Source organism: Numenius arquata, chromosome 14, assembly GCF_964106895.1.
Source record: "Numenius arquata chromosome 14, bNumArq3.hap1.1, whole genome shotgun sequence".
Classification (NCBI taxonomy): Eukaryota; Metazoa; Chordata; class Aves; order Charadriiformes; family Scolopacidae; genus Numenius; species Numenius arquata.
The window spans coordinates 12193025-12210100 of NC_133589.1; the positions used below are offsets into that span (position 1 = coordinate 12193025).

General features: G+C 37.9%; 1 protein-coding gene across 3 annotated transcripts in view; it reads right to left on the reverse strand.

Moving 5' to 3' along the window:
* CLEC16A (C-type lectin domain containing 16A) overlaps positions 1–15834 on the reverse strand; it is a 76247-nt gene extending 60413 nt beyond the window's left edge. For 2 of the 3 annotated variants that reach the window (XM_074158421.1, XM_074158420.1), the window contains exons 1-8: positions 15755–15834; positions 8318–8446; positions 6849–6982; positions 5886–6034; positions 5100–5205; positions 3430–3553; positions 2338–2512; positions 703–756 (exon numbers count right to left, since the gene is read on the reverse strand). In XM_074158421.1, the coding sequence (XP_074014522.1) occupies positions 703–756; positions 2338–2512; positions 3430–3553; positions 5100–5205; positions 5886–6034; positions 6849–6982; positions 8318–8446; positions 15755–15834 (951 nt within the window). Of the gene's footprint in view, positions 1–702; positions 757–2337; positions 2513–3429; positions 3554–3899; positions 3906–5099; positions 5206–5885; positions 6035–6848; positions 6983–8317; positions 8447–15754 lie in introns of all 3 variants that reach the window. The other variant, XM_074158419.1, reaches the window with a different exon arrangement.
* Between the last annotated feature and the right edge of the window lie 1242 nt (positions 15835–17076).

Sequence of the window (17076 nt, forward strand, 5' to 3'; positions counted from 1 at the left end):
AAAACTCTTCATTTGAAAATAAGTTCCAGAAATTAAAAGAAGTGGGACTGATAATAGTAAGAAATAAGAACTTAATTATAGATTTAAGGTATAGACATAATGAAATTAAAATTGTGAGAAAGTTTGAATTTTTGGTGGTGATGGGTTTTTTGGGTTTGGTTGGCTGGAGGGTTTTTTGGGTTTTGAGTTGGGGTTTGGGTTGGGTTTTTTTATTGGTTGTTTTTTTTTTTCCTAACAATCAAAAAAACCCCATGAGATCATTGCTCCCTCTATGTTTCAAAAAGGAAAATTCAACCTGGAATCTTCCATAGCTTAGGCGGATTCAAAGTACAATACAGCATTTATCTAAATTTCAGCTGCAATTTTACTAAATTTTCTCCTAGCAAGTTGCATGGTTCTACTATGCACCACTTGTCAGGTGGTGTACATGAACTATAATTACTGAATGCCCTGAAGGCTACCCTGTGCTATGGGATCCTCAGAAGAATTATATTAACTCAAATAAGGAGCTATTTCGTCTACCCATAAAAAGACAAATTATCTTGCTTTTTTTTCTTTTTAAATGGAAACTGATAGGTTTAAAACTTTTTTTGCCAAACTGTCTTTAATGGCTTTGCTAAAAGAGATGAAAAAGTATTTCATAAATCATAACACTAGTGCAAAATATGTCCTGGAATAGGACAAAATACTTAAAATACTTACTTGAGAAAGAAGATAGAGAGAAACTTGGAAACTTATTTTTGGACGCTCTCCACCCTACAGAAAAAAAAATGTTATGAAAAATGCTGATTAATTTATACAAAGTTAAAGCATTTACACATTTAATATCTTATTTAGAGCAAAACTTTTAATATTGTATTGTTCCACATTCTGCTACAAAATTTTCAGAAAGTATCATGCTCTTGAACATTCACTTCTTGTAAACTATTTCAAATGAAGACTCTCTGAATAAGCATACCCCTTACTCTACATGCTTAAAAATTGGCTATTGATTACTGTCTTTCAGTCACTTCAGTAACTTAAATTTAACAGATGAGTATCTGAGAAGTATGTTGGTTTTCACTGTGCTACTATTACTTCAAAAAGTACTTCTCAGTTAACATTAATTAAAGGTTGCTCTAAAAATTAGCTATTCAGAAGCAATTAAATACTACCCACATAATAAAAACACTTCTTGACATACATTTCTCTGCATCAAGTATATCACATTAGCCAAAAATATTTAACTTGAGCACAACAGTGCTAAATTTCTATACCAGCAGTAATGAAAGTGTTTCTCAAAATAAATCAGTGATACTTTAAAAACTATCACCAAATAAATTAATCAGTTATCTCAAGAAGAATAGCCCAATTTTATGATCGCAAATATCTCTGACCTCATGATAATAGATACATATGCCTGAAAACAGGAGGAAAAGCAGATTTTTTGTACATGCATAAGTAGAAAGAGCTGCAGTAGCTGAAATGAAAGTAGAAGTCAGCAAGTCTGCTTCACCCTATTTCAATGGCAAGACAAGCAGCTGATTGTTATTCAATCTTCAGCGCACATACAATACACTGAATTCATTAACTTGCAGTAAACGTGACCTGTAGGTTAATGAAAGTATGCTTAAGTTCACAAAGCATTATGTACCTTAAGAACAAACACCACTCCAGAAAATTAAGAAGGGGAAAGGGAGTGGGGGGAAAAAACCACAAACACCTAAATAAAAACTCAGGAACAAAAAGAACAGTGAATTTTTTTTTTTTTTAAAGACAAGTGAATAGAGGAACCTGTACAGGTTTTAAAAGAACAGTTTCTATTTCCTTAAAAATTAGTGTTCCACTAAATTTAAAGGCTATGCTTTAAAAATAATTTCACCTATACCACATTCAAACATAGCTTACCTGCAAATAGAAGAATCAAGTATCAAAACCAAAAGTTTGTATTTTCTACCTGGAGTAGATTTTTACACCATGGAAAATTTGCATGTATACTGTGAAAAGGTACTATAACCTGCTTTTGCCAGGAGACAAGTTATCATATCAGAAAAGGAAATCACACAGCTCCCAGCATCAGAGAAATGTAAACCCTTTTCCAAATGTGCAGCTCTTCTCATCTCCACTATTGCTACCATTTAACAACCACATAATCCAAAACAGTATTTGTTTGGTGAATAAAGTTTCACCTATTCGGCTTTTGAATTCAGTCTCAGGGTACTTCCCCTACAGTTACCTTATTTAAGCCACTTAAGGTAAAACATACAAACATAGATATCAACACTATTAACCCTATAACATCTGCTGAACAAATCGTTACAGCCACCGAAAGCAAATTGTTTGCAGGTGTTAGCTTACCTTATCTTGATTTACTAATGAATACACATAGAGGGGAAGAAAGAGCCTATTCAGTAGGTGGTCTGTCAGCACATCATTTAAAAATTCACAATTAATGATAAGGATATCATTAAGGTAATGTAAATGATCAAGATGTTCTGCTACCAGGTCACTCAGTTTGCCTCTATTTCTGTGCCTAAAAAAGAGCAGAAAAAGTCTCAGACATAATCAATTGCCAAAGTCTTAAAAACTTAAGGAAAGAATTACTGTGCATCCCCTTCCACAAATCACCTTGTGCAGATCAACTGACTAAAAATGATGTTCTCAGTAAACTCAACTAATGCAGCCTGCAAACAATATTCAGGCTTGTATGTGCTTTAGGATGCACATAGCAAGTTTTTCCCCAACTTTTCAGAAGCAATGTTTTTACAAAACTTCTTCCCACTGCCAGAGTCTTTTTCCAAGCCAGCCATAAAAAATATTACAATTTGTTTCCAAAAATAAAAGAAGAAATCTACGTTGTATCTAACCTCTTCACTTTAAGAAGGCAAGAAACAGCTGCCCATTCTAAGGTGGAGTGGGAAGATAAACCAAGAATATCCTGAATTGACAAAATATTTATGTAATTGATAGTGGAATACTACACAGGAATTTCAGGTCTGACAGTTCTCATATTAAATAAAGTTCACCTTTCCGGTTTAAATTTTTTTCCTAGAATCTTTTAAAAAAATCTGTCCTACTGAGATGATATACAGGATATAGGAAATGGAACATTAAAAAGACAAAGTTAATGAGATTGAGAAGCACAAAATCCCTTTTGTGTCTTCTGTACAGCTACCAAATTTAGCAGAATTAAAACAAAGAGGGAAAAAAAAACATGTTGCCAAACACTAATTTACTGGTACTGGTATTAGCACAGATAGGGCACACAGCACTAACCACTATTAATTCCAAGAACCACTAAAAACCTTTGCAATAATGAAATGCACGAACAGTCTATAAGGGAACATATTCAGAAACTAACTTAACTGGACTACTACAGACAAAACAAGGAGAGTATCAGCATCTGGGAAAAGCATGTCCATTCAATACCCAGCACTTGTAAAAGCTTACTCTTCATCAGTCTGCACGCAGTTATCCAGTTCTATCACGTGGCTTCCAATAAACCAAACGAGGTTGGAGAAATAAGGGACAGCAGTTTTATCTCTAATGTAATGCAGCATAGGTTGGTTGTCCACTGAAGAGAAATTGTTAAAAAGAAAAAAAATCAGTTGCCAATTATTTTTTTTATTGATTTTTAAGAAATACAACAAGGTATCTTCTGAATTTTGATTACATGCTAGGTTTTCATATGGGTATATACCTAACATGATCTTATGCATGAAATGGACACCTACAAAAGTGTCATATCAATTCTTAACTGGCTTGAATGAGCCTAATATTGATATATTTAGATAGGTCTGAAGATAAACAAACTTAGTGGAATTCAGAAAGGTTCTTTTTAGCACATTCTTTATTAAAAGGAAGAGAAAAAAGCGTAAGAACAAAGCAGTAATACTGAAAGCCAAGCTAGTTAGACTTACATGACACTGCATTAAGGAACACAGGAATCATCAGTGAAGGAAGGGCAAAAGAAACAGACAACAGTTAACAGGATTAGGAACTGGGATAGCAACATCCTCCAAAAGGGTTAAAAAAGCTAAAGCACAAAGCACCTAAACTAGAAGATACAGGGTAGGTGTTAGATCAGAATATATGCAAATGGATAGTAAAAAAATTATGAAACCTGAACATCTAAGCTGTTTTTTCAACTCTAACCTTTATATCACTACAACATTCAATGAAAATTCTAGACAAATACATGCCCTGTATTAACATATTCCACAACACATACTACCTTACAGCATGCTGATTTCAGAGGTAGAAGTTCTGAATACACACCAATTTTTTGACAGAGATAATTTCAGTTTATTAAAGATTTTATAGACCCCAAGAAAAATTTAGGGGGAAGTGACTTTTGCATATTGTCTAGTCCAAACCCATTCTCAAAGTAGTACTAACTTTGAAGTTCAACCAGGTTGCTGAGGGCCTCATTGAGTTCTGAAAATCTCAAACAACACAGATTCCTCAGCTTCTCTGGAAAACCTGTTGCAGTGATTAAATATTCTCACAGTGAAGTTTGGGATTTTTTTCCTTCTGTCCTACAGGAACATCCAGTACAGGAATTTGCAATTGCAGTCTCCCGGCCTTCACTGGACATCTCTGAGAATGGTGTAGCTCTTCTATAGATTAGTGACCTAGGAGCTCTACAATCATATTCTAACACACTTCAAATCCAAAAGGAAGTGATGTAGCCACCAAGGTTACTGCTTCATACATTATAAAGCTCAAGTTAATCAACAAATATTCGATATTCTTAAATAACTTTTTTTTGCAGAGGGGTGGGGAGTGGGAGTGACGGGGTGGTGTTTGTTTTTTAAATACAGTCACATTCTGATCTCTGTTGGAAGGGATGCTAAAGCTCCTCGTGTATGCTTGATACTCTTTTGATTTTTTAAAACCAGTTTCATCTATGAGGAAACAGTACTGTTTACAAGTACATACTGTAGGTTTGGGGTTCTGTTTCATAAAAACCAAAATGTATATCTGAAGCATGTCAACATGCTAAACTCTTCAATCTCATAAAATAGACAGAAAACCCTTAAATGTAAATAACTGACAATTAAAGTACAATGAAACAAGCATTTTGTACATGTGCCTTTTTTAATATATAAAAAGCATACCTTTGTAGACATTTAAAGTTATAGTCCTAACAGCAATCCTGACCATGCTTTCTGGGTGGTTAAAAAATTTAATAGCTTCAGTGTACAAAGCAAAGTCATTAGTGTGCTGTAACAAGAGGAAAGAAAGTATTTATGAATTAACCAAAACATGTAGAGAGTATTTGTTGAGATTCTGTATGAAAAATGTTTTCCGTGTATTACTCTGATGTTTTTACCTTCTACTTAAGTAATCGAAATGATTTTACAATGCACAGCCAGGTGCATTTGTAGCTCTGCATCAAAATAAACTACTTTCAACATCAGAACTTTCCATGTTAAAGCTGCACATATTCAGTGCTTTAACGCCCTCTTCTGGCAAAAAGGGGAATGGAGCAAAGAAAAGCCCATTTCAACTTTGGCCTGTGATTACTCAGGCTTTTCAGACTTTGACTAAGCCTCTTCGAACCAAGTGGTGCAACAGAAAAGATTCTGTTTATAAAAGCACAAGATAACAAGGCATAAACAAGTTGAATTCCCAGGGGGGTAGACTTCAGAACTATTGAAACAGTCCAATACAACACTAACTCCCAGAGTCTTATTTCATTATAGTTGTATGAGGACAAAGACCTCTAGAAAAGCATGATAAAGGAGATTTCCACAAATGAATTCTCTATCACTGATATTACTGTTATAAAAATAAATGTAGGACAAGCTGAGACAAGAGACTAAATAGAATATGTGCCAAATTGCTATCAATTTCTAATTAAAGTCCTCTTAATGTTATACTGCCACTCTTTCTTCACTTACCTCATTATAGAAGAAATGTACAGTATGATTGTTGAGTTTCAGAGAAAGAGTTTTCAAAAATGATATGTAATATGCCATGATCTCCTCATCAGAAAAGTCAAATTTGTGGACAATAATAGAATTTACATAGTTATTAGACAGCAGGTAGTCTGAAAAATAGAAGACATTACACAGGTTAACAGAAAGAAAAAAATCGTTATGCTAATTATCTGTATTTAAAGTACCAGCTAGCAACAAACTACCTGATGCTTAAAGATCCCAATTTTTAGCCAAACAACTTAAGTGATGGCTTCAAGTGGTAATATAAGAAAATTGTTCCCTACAAAGGTCTTTGCTCCCAAGAACAAAACACCCAAGAATACACTTCACCTTCCTCAATTTATATAGACATTGCAGCTAATAAATAACACTTAAAACCCCCTCTCTTTTCCTCCCAAAGTCATAAACTCTCAAAGGTTTGTATATGACTTTCTCTTCACAGAGAAAGCGGAGTTGTGGAATACTCGAAACTAAGTATTAATTCTCTGTCCTCTTTACATGTTCCAAAAAACCTTGAAGTAAATTAAGTGCCTGAATGCCAGCCCAGTGACGTCAGAACACTTCTAGTACAAATTGAGATGAGTTGCACCACACAATCTGTGGCAGCAAGGCAAACATTTCAGACCACAACTAATCTGCTGACTTAAGGAACCCCTTGAAATATGCAAAGTAAGTGTTTCAGTATTACCAGACAACTACAAACTACTTTGGTACTACTGAAAATTTACATTAAAGGTATTTCAGAGTCAAATTACACCATATTTTCAGCAGTGTTCAATTTAAAAGATTGTTAAGAATTCACACAGTTCTTCTGTGAAGGGCCTCTAGGACTAAATTTCATTAAATGAAAGGGAATTCAATCAAATCTTGATCACTTAATCCTAAACCTAAACTAAATCCTAAAGTTTAAAAGTGTGCTCTTACACAGCGATGTTTCATGACTGATGTTCTCAAAAAGGATGTTCAGAGTCTGCAGAAGCTGTACACACACATAACGACCAGACTTCTGACGCAAGATGTTCAGGAAAAAAACAAACATATTCTTCTCCAAGAAAAAGCTGAAATGAAATAGAGGTATCATTAAGTCAGGACATAATTTTACTAGGATTGTGGACAATTCTAGGCAAGTTCGACAAACGGCATGTTTTACATTTATGAAGAATTATTTTGCAAAGTTTTATCTGTATAACAGAACAGTATCTTCTAAAAACCTTAAATATTAACAAGAGCACTTAAACATTCAAATTATGAAGAAAAGGGATGCCTTTTTTAATTTTCTTTAGTGTATTCAATTTATCAGGCAGCTTACCTACCTTGCAATGATAATTTTAAAGGGGAGAGCCTCTAAAAGGTTATGTTTTGTTAACTTGCCCCTTTTACACTAATACGCTTTTTGTCTTCAACATTGTAGACCTAAATTTTGATCCTTTTTTTTTTTTCCACATCAGAAAAAAAACTTTTTTTTTTCCACATCAGAAGCAAGCATTTCATGGCTTATTGTACAATTCAAACAGAATTGAACGCTTGCAGTATTTTTAAACCAGAAATGCATGCAATTTAAACAGTGTGGACTCTTTTCTACCAGGACATCATGAATACATATCTATGAAAATTTCTTTTACATTAACTGCAGAAAAAACTCATTCCTAAAATTCTCCCAAGCAGAGAAGACAGTGAGGAATGTGATGGAGTTACAGTATAGATATGAATAATCAGAATAAGTTGATCTTCTTAGTCCACATCATAACCCAATCATATTTAAATCATCTTGTAAAAATAAACCAAACCAATCCCTAAATAAGTAATTAAAATTACCAAACACCTTAAGCTTTACTTATCTCAATCACAAATTGCCTTTGCACATCTAGCACCTTGAAGCAAACAGCCAAGCAATGGGCATTAACACAGCCAGATTTGAAAATGTCAGTATTTGTTTTCAAGTTTATTTTTCTATCATGTTATTTTATGAGGATTAAAATAATATCTGAACAAAAGCTCTAAAAATCATAGCTAGAATAAGATACGTATTTGTAGCATTTTATATAAATCGAAGTGAACAAATTGAAGTCATATGATATTAATAGATGTATTGAGTAAACCTGGGCCCTAAAATAGGTTAGATTTTGTACTTGTATCGAAGATTTGAAAGTCAAAAGCAGTACATGAAAGGGGCTCTGAACTTGGAACACTTTTTTTGTTAACAGAAGCAAATTCTGTTTCTTTATATGACAAGAATATGATCCTGCTTACCCGTCTGTTACAGGACATAGCTTTCTATATACTATCCATGAAAAACAGTCTAGGAAGAGTTACCCTTTTGAACTAGATCTCTATGCAACTCCAATCATTCTTCAAAAACATAACCAGAGTCAAAATTACTTCTATGTACTTACTCAAACACCGAGCTGTCATTCTGATCCCCCCATATAAGGATCTCTGTTATAGAACGAATAGTCTCTACCAGCAGGTTGCGATTGTGATCCGTTACTGTTGTATTCTTAGTCAAAACATGATACATATACCTAAAAGAAAAAATAATGACAAGTGATATGCTATCCTGCCACTTTCATATGCACCATGTTTTTCTTTAGTCACTGTAACTTAATATAGACACACACACTATGTTTAATCATTGTACAATTTTAAAATCCTAAAATTTCCTTTTAATACTGATGCAGAGAGAAGAATAATTGCTGAACAGAATATGTAACAAACAAAACAAATGCATGACTAGCCAGGTGATTTATGAATGCTTACGTGTATGTTAACATAGGACTAGAAAATATGCAGCAGTTGTCCCATGGTGCTTCTTATGACAATGAAGAATCTTTCTTTGGAAGTATGTTAAAAGTCAAAGGAGTGATGAGCAAGAGGAAACAGAAGCAGCAGGTAAGCATACAGTAGCTGATATGGAAAAGTGTAATTCTGGCAAGAGACACATACAGATCTAAGCAGAAAAGTTAGATCTCTTCTCCTGTCTGCAGAAACACTGTACAGGCTCACATCAATTTGATAGCTAATTATCAGGACTGTCAAAGACTATTAATTCATCTTGGCAAAGCTTAATCATCAGGTTTCTGGCCCTTCAAGCATAGAAGTACTGATTGGAAAGGTGGCAAATTCCAGCTTTACCATCTGAGAGGACAAGATTTTAAGGCTGTCTAGTAAAAGAAAGTGTCTGTCTATATTATGACAGGTGACCAGAAGCTAAATAAAATTTGAAAGGCTTGTGTTTTAAGTCTCAGACCTGAGTCAAGGAAAGACATTTCTCTCTTACTTTTTTTCTCCCAGAATAAAATGTTACATCAAAGATTACTTCCCTTTGTCCTTAAAAAAAAAAAAAAAAAAAAAAAAAAAAAAAAAAAAAAGGAGGAAGGGGGGAATAGGAGGCACAAATTCTAATTAAAGCACAAGAATTACCACTGCTTTTCTCCCTAGTTTGGGTGTTTGTGGGGTTTTTTTTTGCTTTTATATAGTAATAAAGAAAAAGGATGGATGCAAGAAACAAATTACATAAATTATGAAAGTAATTAAATAAAAAATATAATCAGAGAAATTTCATGTCATTTTAAAACTGCAGGGCCTTAGATTACTAAACACAGATCATATATTGCTATACTCCAATCTATTTAAAAACAGGAGTTATATCTGAGCGTTCAGGATTACCTAAGCAATATACTCACAAGTATTTGGAAAGGAAGACTGATTTTCCATACTATCAACCTTCCCGTGAAAAGTGGAGTTAATCAAAACTCCCAGGATCCACTTTTGGGAAACCAGCCTGTGTGTCCTGATTCTGGGGCAGCCTATCATTATTATTTTGGATTCCATGAAAGTTTGTTCAATGGTTCAGGTTGAAATTTTAGGAAACTTATTACTGTGATGCAGGTGTTTAGAATTCCAAGAAGACAATTTTTAAGCAACAGACCCAAGCAGCTATTATGTAAAAGATAAATATACTAATTTTGCCAAGCTACTGTAGACTTGCAGAAAACACTGTGCATTTTTAAAACAAAATTTTGGGGTGTCTGGTTTAAAGTAAGTTTCAAAAGTTTAGATCAAAACCAGACTTGAAATCACATTTCAGAAAAACAATATTCCTGTCAATTTTATCCATACTAAGAGACTGAATCACTGCACAGGGCAAACATTCAGCTGGAAACTAAAATGCCATTTAGCTGAACACAAATAGTTGGAACAGCCTGATATGTATCAGACTTATGAAGACAAAACAATATATTACCAAGTTTCAGAACCTTTTTCATGCTTGAATTCAATTGGAAAAAAAAAAAAAGTTTTATCATATTTGCCATTGACTTAAGATTTGGAAAATTTGGTTTGGGGAATCATCTTCAACCATTGAGCTCAGTTGGCCAGAGCTTCACAGGACTTGTTGCAAGACACAGTCCATCCTCATAAGCCACGCAGGAAGCAGAACCTATTTCAGAGAAGTTTATTACGCTATAACGGTAAAATCCTATATGCTTGCTGATCTTGACATTGCTTAATCATCAAATAACACTTTTACTGTGTTGAATATTGCACAAGGACACCGAGAGATAAACAGCTCTCAGAAGTTCACAGTTTTAACAAGCTTCATATACCATATGTTCCCTTCCCTCCTCCCCAAAACCAGCAATGTGATAAAGCCTACATCACATTAATCTACCAGACAGCAGAGGAAAGGAAGAAAAAGGGGAAAGATAGCAGGAGGGGGGGAAAAGATTGGCTTTTCATACTCTTTGTCTTCAGTAAGAAGTTTTCTCTCCCTCTTCACACTGTTTTTTCCCCTCATAAATCAGTGCTAATTTTCCAAATCCAGAACAGAAACTGCTCAGGTTGAAACCATTCCAGGAAAAGTTGATTCATAGCTATCTCCTCCAGTCAGAACTGCCTGGTCACGTGCTGTACCATAACAGAAGTCACTAAATAGCAAGTCAAAGAGCACCCACAAATTCTCTTCTAACTGATCTGAGGATTAGAGTTCAAGATTCCTTCTACAGACAGCATGATGGCTCACAGTGAAGATGTGAGAGTCTAAGTCTGACCACCTGTGAGAATTCCCAGGGCTTTCTAAAAGAGCACACAGCACATAAGCCCTGCAAAAACTTCCAATTGTGGCACTATATTATTGTCAGAACAGTTAATTGAAAGAGAGCAAAACCCAAGTCACTGCTCTGAGCATGCATCAGTTAATGGAACAGTAAACAGCTGAAGACAGAAGGCAATTAAATCAGGACAGTACATTCCACAGCAATCTGTATAGTAAGTGTTTTTCCTGAGAGTCAAGGAGAGTAATTAATGCTACACTACTTCACATACCTTAACCGATATATTTGAAGTCATACATAAATTATTGCACCTGTGAACATATATTTCTCATTAATGTAGTTACATTATGCAAACTTGGGAATAAATTTTACTCCAACAGCTGAACTCTGGGAATGGGAAGCAGTGGGAAGAATTACATGCTATTACCTCACCTTAGGAGTCTATGGAACACAGAGCATTGCAGATGCAAAAAGCAAGAAACATTTAATAGTCAGGGATACATTAACTCCAAATTAATTTACTTGATATCAACATTACTGCAAAGTTCCTTGATTTGCTAACATACTGATGCACTTAGAGAAAACCTGGGCTTCGCTTTTAAACTATTCCATTATCCACTTACTTGAAAATGAATGAGAAAGCGTGCACATACTCCTTCCTCTTACAAGAGATGCAACATACCATATCATGAAAATATAAAGTATCACACAAAATCAGTATTTTTATATTTACATAAATTCTTAAAGCCTGTTTTTAAATGTTGATTACAATTGGGCCAAAATGCTAAACCCTCAAAGAGGAGTTTTTTGTCATCTCTGCCTCTCTATATCTGAAGACTGGGTTCAAACAAGCAAAAACCTAACAAAAACCCACCATGCAAGAAGTGTCAAAGCACCTGATACCATCAAAATCAAGGAGAGATTTTGCCAGCAACTTAACAGGACAAACCAAATTCTGAACATTTTTCTGTTAAGAAATCATGCTCAAAGGGGTAACAACTCATTGATATAGAAAGTGTGTATTAATGACCTTCCTACTTATTATTTACAAAAATACACTCAAACAGGTAAGAGTATAGGAAATCAAGCACTCAAATTAAAAAACCCCAGACTTAACCATAACATGCTTGCTTCTTCATGCTGCCTGTAACTATGTAATTACGTATTGTTCTCATAGAGGAAACTATGTATAGCACGGACAGTACTTCAGGAAATGAATCAGCTGTGAAACAAGTCTTCAATCATACCTGTTTATGGCCATTGCATCTGACCAAGTCATGAGAAATGTTCAGCACCCAACTCTAATGGTATAAAGCCTTTTGTGCAATCAGTATGCAACCAAAATACCAAGTGTAGAGCAACAATGGGACACATACTTGAAGGTAACAACAGGGCTATATAAAATACCTCTTAGAGAAGTAGTAAAAAAGTTTGCATCTAGAAACAGAGTTCCTAAGCTTAAGTCCCAAAGGCTTTCACTTTAGCAGGGACACCAGAGATATTATGAGATGAACTCTTCAGAAATAGTTAAGATATCACCACTTAAATATCGGCATAAATGACATAAATCCTCTTCATCCATTCCAATGCAAAGTCAAAGTTTGTAGACAGATGGACAAAAAAGATACAATTATCCTCTCAAGGAGATCTGACCACACAACTGCTAAGGTTAGACTATCCTCAACTGGACATTATGAAAGAATTTTTGGTACCTTTAACCACAGGTCACAGCTCCTAAGGAGAGGAGCTGCAGAAGCAGATTACAGTGACTATCACAGTCAGTGGCTGGAGAGAACTGTAAGAAACCCTGACCCACACAAGAATGCCTGGCTTACATGCAAAGGTACGCAACAAGAGAAAGAGAAGAACATGCAGCTTGTGAGAAAGCACTAATTTCAAGTTTCTGTAACATGACAAGATTGTTGCCTAAAACAGCCTTGATGTACTTGCTTTTAGAACTGGAAGCATATAATGAATAGAGCAGAGGACTATATAAAGGGAGGAGAAAGGTCTCATTTTAAACCTCTGGACGCCACCTTTAAGAAGTGGCTGCTGGCCTTGTTTCAACAAAACAGAGTCTCACCTAAAGATTCCCAAGTCATTTAAGACCATTTTCACAAGTAATCACTAACATTGTTGCTGTTTCCAGGATACTTAGGCTTTCTCCATTTATTAAGTAATTGATATTCCTTTACCTACTAACGAAAGGGCACAAAAATATCAAGTTCTCTGAAAAATAATACTCAGAAGCACTCAGGCAGTGCATAGTACTGTTTCACAGCTTCTCTAGATCACAATTCAGCAAGGTATTAGAAAACTGGATTAAATTTTAATTGTTTTCACTAGACCGACAGACTGTATCAGAACACTTGATACAAATAGCCTCACAATTTTCCTGTAGGCAATCCGTTCCAGGGCATGTTTGCAGAAAGACTGAATAGTAGCATTTCAAAAGCAAGCCTCAAACTGCACTAAAGCTGAATGGGAAAGGAAGTTCCAGATTCAATGTTTACTGACAAAAAGCAGTAACTGCCTCAGTATTACTAAACAGGTGTACTGTTTACAATCTAGACCAAACTCTACATTATGCATGTTAAAAAATAAAAATATTCCCATAAGGATAGCCCAGGCTAATTTCAGTCTTGTAACATAGCATAACATACTTCGTATAGGCTAAGCTAACCTGCAACAGCGAGGTGTGCGTTCTATTCAATACATTGATATGGAACACAATGTGGGTTTTTGATGAGTTGAAAAGATGAGAATGTAGGGAGCTCACAAGATGGTGAGCTTATCAAGACCGACTTCATTTAACGACCCCAAAAACGAAGGTTCTTTGCCCTTTTTTCTTCTGTGGCTTTTCCCACTTCAACTGCTACCTTAGAAAAACCCTAAATTTCACTTTACCACTAGTTGACATCCAGCTAGAAACTGAAATTCATACAGCCTAGCTAAACAAACAAAATATACATACTCGAAACAGATCAACTGTCTTCACTGTCCTTTACATACTACCATTTTAGATTTCAGAATTAAAGAAATCATATGCAAAAAACAAAACAAAACAAAACCTTGAAAGCTAGTATTTTAGTAGAGAACTATATACTTCAATTCTCAGGTAAGAAGTCAAGCACAAGCCACAACACTTATAGCCTAATTCCCTTCTGCTGCAAATCAAACAGCATACCACTTTTTCTGCCCTTTGTGGTCCTGAGAGAATACATGATCACATTTTTCTTGCCTGAAAGATTCTAACATCCTAAAGCCTCCCTCTCACCAGCCTCCTTTTTCTAAATTTAAGCTTTAAGCTCAAATTCTTCAAATTTCATCACGCATCAGCATTCTTGCTCTATCTTCAAGTGTAATATCAAAACCAGATAGATCTAAAGCTCCACTAGTGCTGAGTAGTACCTAGTGACTACTCCTTTTATGTTAAATAGAACATTCTTATGTTTATATCTGAGCCTGACTTTTCCCCTTTTTCCTGCAATGCCAGATCATGTTGACGTACTAATCCAACCTACCATGCTTTCAAAATTACTTTCTGCAGTGCTACTGTCTTATCAGTTTTGTATTTATGGACTTGGTTTCCCTGTCTTTGGTAAAAAGTCATGCACTTCAATTAGCCTTGCTGGTTTTGAACAATTTTCCAGTTTAGAGACAAGGATCAGAATCCATAAATCATCTTGATAAAGTAATTGCAAGATCCAAATCTAGTGTAAGTGCATCCTACCCATTACTGCGAGACCCTGTTCATGTCCTCCTTGTAATTTGACTAATCATTGAAAACTACCAACTACTTATTTCTCAATGAGCTATGTATCACAGCAATCTAATTTAGAAAATGCTTCCCCTCTTACCGCCCTGCTTTTGTTGTTCAGTAGAAAGAGAAGCTATAACAGTGGACCTCATTTTTCTCAAAATAGCAGAACCCTTAAGATGGAACAGAGAATTTAAAATTGCTTTATTCTTTGTCATCCTTCCAACTCTCTGCTGGCAGAACTAGAAAAAACTATCCCACCTTCTGCAGTCAGCAGTAACACAAGGATATCAGACTCCTGAGACTAAGATTACAGTTCGCAAGCTCAAGGGCTTTACTTTTGAGCCTTCTAACCAGGGCAGATCCCCCGGACCTGCAAACCCACCATACTGACTACCATGAACCACTTCTGACTACTAAAATATACATACACACACACTTCCAAAAGGTCTATGTTGTTTACAGGCTGGGACCAGGCTACCCGCTTCCCTGTTTTAGCCACTACCAGGAAATAAAGCTCTCTCTTAAGAGAAATGTGATACTTCTTGTATTTGTCGCCTCTTACACTCGACTCCACAGGACAAGCCTATGACATTATTAAAAATCGAACAAACATGCATCGTAGCCATAAGTGTGACATGACATCACGGAACCGCGTCTGCCCTGAAGACATTTTGGGACGAAGAGGCAGAAACGGGGCAGATTTCCGTGGGCAGGACACCAGCCCACCCCCCACAGAGCCTCTTTGGCCGCTGGCGAACTGCTCCGGCAGCCTTCGCCTCGGGAGAGCTGGGCCGAAGGGCTCAGGCGAGGAGGGGGCGAACAGCCGAGCCGCCCCGGCCCCACTCCGCAGCCCTTTCTGAGGTAAATTCCTGCCCCGAGCAGCTCCGCAGACGCAGCCCGTCCACCTACCGCCCCTCGCACCGGCTCCTACGCTCCGAGCCCCCTCAGAACCGGGCAGGGCCGCCCACTGTCCCCCTCACAGTTGCCCCCGAGCCCGCGGCCGGCTCCGCGCTTACTTGAGGTGATCCAAGGAGTGAATGCTGCGGGCGGCCTTCCCGTGCCCGCCGCCCACCCAGCTACGGGAGCGGCCAAACATGCTGGCGGCGAACGGTTGCTACGGCCCAGCGGGGCTCTACGGCTTCATAGCCCCGCGGAGAAGGAAGGGCGAGGGCCGCCCGGGCGGGCGGGAAACGGGCAGAAGCCCCCTCAGCGGCAGCCGCCGGCGCACACCAGCGCCCAGGCGCATGCGCGGGCGGGGCACGCCGGGAAGCGCCGTCCCGCGCCCCGCCCCGCCGGCGCCGCGCGGACTGCGGGTCCCAGCGGGCTACGGGGCGGGGCGCGAGTCTCCTCTCCCGGAGCCCCGGGCGGGAAGGCACCGGCGCGGCACGGTACCTGCACGGAAACAGGGGAGTCCCCGGGGAGCCCGGCATTTTCTCCTCTCCTGTCAGGATTTACACAGGAAAGTAGAATCGCCGGCCCTAAGCCGCCCACCTCTGAGGACCGCGTCTGGGCGGCTTCTCTCGGAGTCCCCCAAGTGAGGCTGCCCGGCAGGTGCCCGTCCTGGGCGCCGTGTCTGCCGATGGGCCTGGGGGAGTGCGGGACCCCCCGCACCTCCCGGAGCCACGGGGCTTGGCTCCGGGGTTTATTTAATTGATTCATAGAATCACAGAACGGTTAACGTTGGAAGGGACCTTAAAGGTCTTCCAGTTCAACCCCCCGTGCCATGGGCAGGGACGCCTCCCACTAGACCAAGTTGCCCATCCAGCCTGGCCTTGGACACTTAGTTTCTTTATCCAATTGAAGCAAAAAATCTAAAACCAGATCATGACAGTCATCATCGATCCTGTTCTCTTTATTCTGCTTTAATTAAATTAGTTCTTAAGCCAATTAAAAATGAAATGTGCCTCGCTTTTGCAGTTAGGAGTTAGGTCTTGTCAGGTCATGGGAGGACTGGTACGTTAGAAGAATATAAAAGCCTAAATTTAACCAAAACCAGCCTTTCAATGTGTGAATATACCTCCCAAATACATTGCAATTTGAGGTAAAATTTGGCCCCCGCCGTTCCTTGTTCACCTTTCGTAACTCAAGCCAGCGCAGTGCGGGGGGGTCGGTTCTGGCCGGGGGGGGACAGGAGCCGCACGACTCGGCAATGGAAATTCAGCTGCCGGCACTCCTCTTGCTGAGGTATTTCCAATAAATATTGCACAGTCAGTTTTGATGATGACGAAATTAAATCGAAGTAAAAGCTGAAGGGTTTGTCAGCTGGCGTGGAAAAACCCCTCAAGCTTAAAATCATGCCTTTGATCGTACTTCGAGATAGGTAAAGCCTCGGTGCCTC